The sequence below is a fragment of the Pollicipes pollicipes genome, unplaced genomic scaffold (assembly GCF_011947565.3).
Source record: "Pollicipes pollicipes isolate AB1234 unplaced genomic scaffold, Ppol_2.1 Scaffold_7261;HRSCAF=8764_pilon_pilon_pilon, whole genome shotgun sequence".
In the NCBI taxonomy this organism is placed as follows: Eukaryota; Metazoa; Arthropoda; class Thecostraca; order Pollicipedomorpha; family Pollicipedidae; genus Pollicipes; species Pollicipes pollicipes.
Window position 1 is genome coordinate 7,307,083 of NW_023597054.1, and position 8,934 is coordinate 7,316,016.

The 8,934-nt window shown below is 49.7% G+C and overlaps 1 protein-coding gene across 4 annotated transcripts; it reads left to right on the plus strand.

Moving 5' to 3' along the window:
• Positions 1–1,386: 1,386 nt before the first annotated feature.
• On the plus strand, positions 1,387–8,638 carry LOC119111975 (ES1 protein homolog, mitochondrial). 4 transcript variants are annotated; one of them, XM_037235886.1, is made up of 5 exons: positions 1,387–1,445; positions 2,942–3,064; positions 4,426–4,566; positions 5,172–5,317; positions 6,585–8,637. In XM_037235886.1, exons 2-5 carry the CDS (start codon positions 2,960–2,962, stop codon positions 6,952–6,954), a joined length of 762 nt encoding a protein of 253 aa, XP_037091781.1. In that variant the 5' UTR covers positions 1,387–1,445; positions 2,942–2,959; the 3' UTR covers positions 6,955–8,637. The 4 variants fall into 4 exon arrangements, with proteins under 4 accessions (XP_037091781.1, XP_037091780.1, XP_037091778.1 ...); XM_037235885.1 differs by lacking the exon at positions 1,387–1,445 and adding an exon at positions 1,483–1,516; XM_037235883.1 differs by lacking the exon at positions 1,387–1,445 and adding an exon at positions 1,534–1,952 and having other exon boundaries at positions 6,585–8,638.
• The last annotated feature ends 296 nt before the right edge of the window (positions 8,639–8,934 follow it).

Genomic DNA, 8,934 nt, shown 5'->3' on the forward strand with positions numbered 1-8,934 from the left:
ACAAGCAACACGTGTGGCGCCTTTCTGTGTGCGTGTTCGTAACGTTCTTCATGAAAGCGGCTTAAGTTTTCGGGGTGTGGCACGCCCACGTAGCCTGCCGACCGCTCCGTGGGTGATGGTATCGCCAACTGTCGACGTCTCATTGTCAGAGGTTCGGAAGCAAAATATGATTCCGTACTTTGCCAGATCAACAGCTCTGTAGCATATCGAAACATATCAGGGGTTCACAATTACGTATACAGACGGCTCGAAAACGGATACGGGTGTTGGTTCCGCTTTTGTGTGTGGTCCCGATACGCGATCATTTACACTGCCAGTCCATGCGTCCGTGTATACTGCAGAGCTTGCGGCCATCACTAAGGCGCTTTGTTTTATAGAGGTGGGCGAAGACAGTCTGCACGCGATTTTATCGGATTCCCTAAGTGCTCTTTCGGCATTAAGGTGTTTTAATCCGGTAAATCCCCTTATACAGGATATCTTACTGCGTCTCGACTCTCTGTACCGGGCTGGCAAGACCGTAGTACTTTGCTGGATCCCGAGCCACGTTGGCATTGCGGGAAATGAGCTGGCTGACTCCGCCGCAAAGCGTGCTACTCGTCGTCCCTGTCGCAGAGTGTTTCCGATACCCGCTACAGACCTGTGCTCGGCCATCTCTGCCTTTTTGCGCGAGGAATGGCAGAGCGCATGGGATGTGATGGGCACTAGCAAACTGAAGAGCATTAAACCGATTGTTCAGGAATGGCAGTCACCCTATCGAAAGTCCAGACGGGAGGAAGTAACCCTGAGTCGCTTGCGGATCGGCCATACTTATGCTACACATCGACACTTACTATGTCACGACGAACTACCACGATGTCGCCACTGCAACACCACGCTCACAGTGGAACATGTGCTCGTATGCTGCCCCACACTACGCGTCGAGCGTCTGAGGTACTTTGGCCCGGCGGCGCCGTCCCTGGCGCTCTCCGATTTACTATGTGACAGGTCACCATATATCGAACATACCCTCAGGTTTGTATCGCATGTTAAGTTCTGCACTTTATATACGCCTGCCTGAATAGTTTATACCGCGTGTAGGAAGTTTTTAGGCTGCCAAAAATTTCGTATCAATGACGCGTTCCTGATACAACTCAGCCGTTTATATTTCTGAATAATACATATTTTCTAGTCATTTCATAGTCACACTCCGACGCTAGTCATTCGGCTGTTATGGGCGCAAAATGACCGCAGTAGTCGGCGCGCCCTAAAACTCCAATCAACAACAGTATCCATACATACTTACACCGTCACTTTTAGGACAACTCAGTACTAAATACCGTTTCCCCTCTTAGCAAGAAATGCACTAAATATTCTCGAGGATGTATTGGGAATGGGCTACCATTTAGTCATCAAGAAAGGGGCTAAGTACTTTCCGAGATTGATGCACCGAGTCAAACACTGCGCAGGTGAGACAAACTCTGAAATAAGGCATCTCGAGAAAAGCCTACGAAGTGCGCCGGCGTTGGATTAAGTCGGTGTGGGTAAGCCCGTAGTTCGTGCATTATGAGCACCATGAGTGTCGTCCTTGTGTCACACCTGTTCGTTTGTCAAGTCTTTTTTAATTGCGTCTTACATGGATCGTTGCTGAATTTCTCGAATTCGGACGAGGAATCAGGAACGAACGAGTGCTGGGACTTGGCAGATAAAATTTTGGAACTGTGTTATTGAGGACATTTTGTCATACTTGAACGTTCAACATCAGAAAACTTCGGTTGATCATAGCTGACAGACATTCTGATAATAGTCTTGCTATTTAAGTTGCCAATTAGCTCTTGAAATGTCTAAATTTTCAAAACAACACTCCTCCCATACAAATCAAAATGGAGATGACAAAGGCATTTAAAGTTTGGCATCGCAATCACAAGTTCATACTCTTTCAAGGGAGCATGTGGTTTGGGACAAAAACAAAGAAGGTCAGATGGCAGTAGGCCAACCCTGGCCAAGGTGGCCATGCCGCATTTTGTGGTGTACAGCAAGCTTTGCTTAGCAAGTACTGTACACCCAAAGCCACTTGTGTGTGCCATGTTGTATGGATTTTTCAAGAAAAATTGTATGACCATGACTTTTTAGCATGCATAATGGTATTTAACCTCTTAATTTCTAAATGGCATGAATCCACAAGTGACTCCAGCATGTTTAACACTTCTGTTATGTGCACAAGTCTACTTGAGTCCAAAATGCATTAAATATTATCTGTAATATATGCATATTTGGATCTGCATGTATGTGAACTCAGGTTTTGGAAGTGGAATGTGTGGAATGAATGGTTTCAGCTTTATACTTTCTGGTGATGGGGAAAATGACTGCTGCTGCTCAAGTACCTAAATGATGGCTTTTGTAGTTGCAGCAATGTTTAAGGTTCAGCATCATTATGATCATCTACTTGCAGCTGATCAACTCCAACATACAATGTTGTTCATGTTCCAGTGACTATCTTTGTTGTTAAGTGCACATCAGGTTTCCAGGGTTTTCCATTTTTCAGTTACCTCATTCTTGGCTCCCAGCAGTCCAAAGCCAATCAAGAAGTCCTTTGTCAGTGTTTGTGATCAAACTTGTTTTGAATGCTAACATGTTGATTTTGTTTAATTGGTTTGCATGTATATTTATTTTATTTGGTTTGTTTGTTATGTTAATCACTGTGTTATCTGAAAACAACTGTTTTAAGTCATTGTTCTACTTTTTGGGATTCACCTTTGGTCAATGGCCACAGCCTCTGAATTCCTGCTGTTGATTGGAAGCATTTTTAACAATGAAGATCCTTGTGCATAGTCAGTGGGAAGGCAAACTTGCATGCTCTCTGAATTAGGCAGGTAGCAAAATGTGATGCACTTAGGCAACTGGGGTTTTGACGAACATTTCTAGGTCAAAAAGTATGAATTTTTTAGAGTGTCCTGTGCTGCAGAGACTACTGGCAGCAGGCATGGCTCTGCGGCTTGCCTCGGCCGTTCTTGCTCGCCGATCGGCAGGGCATGGCGTGCGCCTATTCTGCGTCTCCTCGCAGAAGGCTGCTCCCACCATCGCTATGGTATGTCACCCTATGGTTCATGCCTATGTTGCATTGCGTCACGCTCCAGTCTCAGTTGGATGTTTCACCTCCAGGTTCAGAAAACCTTTTTTGCCATGGCAGAATGTCATCACAGTGATTATCTTTTCATCAGCCATTACAGGTCTGCACCTTATTAATGCATCCTGTAAAACATGACCGTAGCATACTTTTCTAAGCTGTCATGCAAGTTCATGAGCCTTCAAATGTTTTCTTGACAGTATCCATTCATCACATTTTTGTCATATGAAGTGAATTAAAATTCAAATGCACTGCCTTATGTTCATGGATGGACTTATTGTAAGGAATCATTATGGAGATGACACAGAGATAGTGTTCACCAGTATATTGGTATGTCTATGCATATTGCAACAATACCACCAATGGATCCATGACGACGTGTTATGGCATCACTTTTAAGTACACATCAACACCAATTCATTTATGTATGTCATTATTGGGCGAGCTGGCAGACTTGTCATGCACGTGTGATGTGGAACTTTCTCACCTACCCTTTGATATTGTCAGAAGCATTCTAGTGTGCATCAAATGTGTTATACATGCCAGAGGAGGTTCACTCATTTTGAGAGGGCGCACCCGGCTCACCGCGAGGCTGGATGATGTATGTTTTGCAGTGAGTGATGATGCCCATCTCGTAGTGCTCATCAGATTTACAAAAATTGTCACCTACCATAATGACTTACAAAGTGTGCCATGCAAAGGAATTATATATGAATGATCATGCATGCAAAACAAATATGATAGAATGAATGACGTAAGCAAAAAAATGAGACGCGACGAATTGCGCATGCAAAGCTGTGCATGTAGGAAATTTTGCACTTCTGAGGTTCTGCAGATGAAGGTGTAGGAAAGAAACCCTTATAAATGGGGAAATGCAATACAACGGTCTGTTCTTCATAGGCGCCTACCGCCGCCAGTAGAATGCGTGTCATATATAAGTCCGCAGGTCGTTACCCTCCAGGCCCCTGTCGTTACGCGTCTGGAAATAGCCTGTCGATATGTGTTGCTATGCCGGTGCACTGTTGCGATGTGTTGAATGTTGCAACGAGCTCTCTCGTTGCACTGTTCCACTCCCCTTTTGTGTCTGGAGTGGGATGCCACCATTTCTGATTCAGTTACATGTTTTAAGGAAACGTTGGCTGTGATTTAGTCAAATTAAGTGGGGCGTCGCGGAGGAAATGGTGCGCCACTCCGTTAGCTTAGCACAGGCCACTCTGCGCCGACGTTGTGTGGCACGATTTGTGCGATAGTAATTGTCCGAGGGTGGTCATGTCCCTTGTGCGTGCGCGGACCGAGACCGACCGTCCGGCTGTTGGCCACAGGTGCTGGCAGGCAGCGGAGTGTATGACGGCTCCGAGGTGCACGAGGCCTCGGCCTGCCTGGTCCACTTGTCCAGAGCTGGTGCCACCGTCCACTGCTATGCGCCCGACATCAAGCAGATGCACGTCATCGACCACACTAAGGTAATTAGTAAACGGTCTGGAGAATGCAGGACCTGCTGAACCTGGCTGTAAAGGCCAAAGCTGTTCAGTTTTGGGGGACGGTCATTCTTCAGCTTGATTGTGGTTACAGCAGAGCCACGCGCAGTGCAGTGTAGCTACAAGAACTACCATTGCTAGTTCACGTTTTTATTTGCCCCTAACTTGCGTTTTATATTGCGTGCTGGTGATCTTGGCGGTAACAAATTGAATTGTGCGTGCTGTCTCGTTGACCAGCTATTTTGGTGTGCACTCGCGTGGTTCTTCAAGGAGCTAGCACGGTCTTGATGTGGTGGTGCACTGAAGATACACGATACAGGCACACATAAGTGGCCATTCACCTTCCTTGCCCCCCCCCCCCTCACAAAATAAATCAGGCAACTGCGCAATTTTGGCGGCACAATTTCACAAATTCAGCACAGTGCACAATTTTGGCATAATTGCACAAAGACAGCGGATACGGCTGGTGCATAGTGATCGGGTATTGTCTTAAAGTGTAGTCGTATTCGAGTTGGCGAGTAGAGCAGCGATGTCTGACAATGTCTTACCACAATATTACTGCCGTGGACACGATTGTGCGTGCGCCTCAGGGGGAGCCGGCAGAGGGCGAGTCCCGCGGGGTGCTGCAGGAGTCGGCCCGGATCGCCCGGGGGCAGATCCAGAACCTCAGCGAGCTGGACGTCAGCAAGGCGGACGCAGTCGTCGTCCCCGGCGGATTCGGCGCCGCCAAAAACCTGTAATTATGTTCAAACTGGTCGTGGCGTGAATCATATTACTTTGTTGACAGCAGGCCTTGAATTATATGAAAGCAGAAAACAAATTACAATTTTGAGTGTTATTCCCAGCTCATTCAGTATGTTTCTGTAGAATCTCAAGGTCATTGCGGTTTGTCATTGAATGTCATTGAATGGAGTGTTCATGGATATTGTGTTCTTGCGCTGATAGGAAGTCACCCAACCGACCGAGAAATGGGATTCACTAAATGCATGTGAAGCTGGCGCGCACAATGTCAGTTCGTTTGGAAGGGAATACTTTAAAGAAACACGTCGCGATGGCCTGTGTTCTGTAAACCCTTCATGACTACAACCAGATGTGTGCTTAGATTCCAAGAGTGGATCCAGGTCCCCTTAGATTTCCATGTTTATAGGATCCTGGGGTCTAATTCGGGCTCCAGGCACATGTCTGCCCACAATCCCTGCGTAAGATATGTGCCAAGATAGGCAAAAGCACGGATAATTGAACTTGGCATCAGATCATTGCCTACACAATTTCACTAATGAGTTATTAGCACGCTGTGATCTTTAGAAACTAAGAGATTTCGTCCATCCGCCGACTACGACGATGTTGGCGTTTGCTGCGTGCCGCCGAGGCTTCCGTGGCGTCAGTGTCCCTCACTAGGGATTCCGTCTGCCGCTGATGCTTCCGTGGCGTCAGTGCCACTCACTGGGGATTCCGTCATTTCCGTCATGCTTAAGCGCGGGAGGGATCCTCGAGACATGCTGTTGGCAAGCCGCGGCGGAAGAGCCACGCAGCGAGTGTTGTATTGGAGTTGCCGTTTTTAAGAGGCTGAGCACGCCTATGGCAGGCTGTGAGGAAGGCGAGGACGAAATGCATGCCTTTGATAAGTTAATTTGTACATGCGGGTAACATACACGCGCGGTAGCCGCTGAACTGTAGGCTTACGATATTGGAATAGCGCCGGCACTGTTTGAAGCTGGAGTGCGCCTGGTCCGGTCGGGACACATCATTATGAAATGGCAGACGACGTCGACAAGGACCTCACCTTTCCGCGAATGCGAAACGTGGCGATGAATTAGGGACATCATTGCAGCGAAACCGGGCAGTTAGAACACCCCACAATCGGTTAAAAACGCAATTAAAGAAAAAACACGACATTGCCTGTCCGTAATTACCAAGTGCGCCGTTCTCCGAATGTGCGTTTAGTGTGCGCCGTACATTGCGACCACCTCCACTGACCTCGCACCGTCATCCGCTGTCCGCAGTTCGTCGTTCGGCACGGAGGGCGCCGCGATGACAGTGCTCCCCGAGATGGAGCGCGTGCTGCGTGAGTTCCACGCGGCTGGCCGGCCGCTGGCGCTGTGCTGCATCGCGCCGGTGCTAGCGGCGCGCCTGTTGCCGGGGGCGCGGCTCACACTGGGCGGACGCGGCCAGCAGTGGCCGTACGCGGGCGCGCTGGACGTGGCCGCCGGCTGGGGCGCCGCCGTCCAGGAGTGCGGCGTCGGCGAGGCGTGCGTCGACGCCGACAACCGGCTGGTTACCACGCCCGCCTTCATGTACGACACTCGCCAGTTCCACCTGGTCTTCGACGGCGTAGGCAAGATGATCGATGAGCTGATGAAGATGCTAAATTAGAGCTGGATGGGGTGGCCAGGGGGGGCGGCCGCGGTGCGGGAGGTCGAGCGCGCTGGCGACAGGCGGGAAGACACTTTGACGCCGTGTTGCGCGGCCGCGGCGCTGTTCAGAGCTGTGTCACTGCGGCCGTGTCCCCCGGGTGACTGCCAGAACCGTGATCATCGGTGCAGTGCCGACGTGCTGCCGTCATAGATGGGCTCATCGAGTTTTATGATTTGGCTACTATTGTGCTCTACCTGGCTGTGTGTGTGTGTGTGCGTGTGTGTGTGTGTGTGTGTGTGTGTGTGTGTGTGTGTGTGTGTGTGTGTGTGTGTGTGTGTGTGCGTGCGTGCGTGCGTGCGTGCGTGCGTGCGTGTGTGTGTGTGTTTGTAAATACTTGGTTTACGGATACATAAAAATGCAATACACCTGGGATGTGGGGACATTTTGGTTTGTGGGCACATGCTGTGTTCCCTCAAACTGGTTGAAAAAAAGATCGTACTGGAGGTTCCTTTTGCCACGTTAGCTCGAGCGCCGGTCGATAAGTTTTACGGGCACGCGATTTTTATGTGCCCACATCCCACCACTATTACCTTTGGAGTATGCATACTCGAAGTATGGTAGTGGGCGGAGCCAATTGTGGCTGGCAAGTTTGTGGGTGTTGAAGGTACCCACATACCAGGAGTGACACATAAACGCAAATATTCATCAGCTGAGTGTATACTGATGTTAAACAGCGGAAAATCCACGTAGCGAATTGGTTTGTGTAACAGATTTAATTCAAAAGCAACGTCAGGGTTCGTGGTTCGGGCCTATGGCAGGGCGATACCCTTGATGATATCGGGCCCATGATCCGTCCATTGTTCTGGACTATGCTGACATTCTTGTGAACGTGGATGACCGTATTAAACACTGCGATGTCTAGATATATAGTAATATGAGGCCCATGCCTTTTCTGTAACCCTCATCATTTCGTAGCCCCTGATAACGCCTAGCCCGTAATTATCATGCCTCCGACCGTGTCGAAGGCCCCTGACCGTGACACATCTTGGCATTTGGAGTCCCCGACTTCAGCAAGTCCCTGGCCTTGGCGATGTCAATGTTGGGGGCCTATGACCGTTTCTGGGCCCCGTCCATATAGCCCCTGACACTGCTAATGTGGTGGCCGTGAGGGTCAATGTTGGGCCATTGGCCATGTCGAACCTCTGACTGCGTCAGGCGGCGCAGTGACAGTGATGACCAGTGTCGGTGTCGGAGCCCAGATCGTGTTGGGCCGCTGAACACGTCTTCCCGGTAGAATCGGACCCTTCGTCATGTCGCAACCCTGATTATGGTGGAGGTCTATGGCTGTGACAGGGTTCTTGGCCGTGCTAGGTCCTGACCGTTACGGGGCATGACTGTGTGAGAACTCCTGGCCTTGCTGACCTCTCAACGTGGCGGGGCTCCTGACCGTTAACACTTAAACCTTTTCAGAGCCCCTGTCCACGTTGGGCACGTGGATGTATCAGGCCCGCTAAGTGTATAGAGCCTCTGAACGTGCCTGGGCTTCTGCCTGAGCCATGGCACTGACAACGGTGGTCTGGGTCGAGCCCTGTAGCAGTATCGAGGCTCCTGATAATGTTGGGCCGATGGCTACTTCAGTCCCTGATGGCGCTGGGCAGTAGCAGTTTCACAATCCTTGGCCGTATCTGGCTTTTTAGGCTGCAAGGCATTTGCCATGTCGGGTGTGTTTCGTCTCCTATATCATGGCAGTCACTACCCGCACTTGCCATCCTCGGCTCGCGGAAGTTTCCGGATATGGCGCGGAAGACGAATGTGCCAACAATGACAGTCTGTTGCATGAGAACTCGATACAGCGTTAGATGGCGGGAAGGCAACAATAGGTAATCGCGCAGGTGTCTTTAAATCCATATCAAGGCCGGGCAGTCTGCAAGAAGATGTCGAGGCGTCGGCAACCGCACTGTCTGCACAGCACAGCTGCTTTTGAAGGCAGTGCTGCCG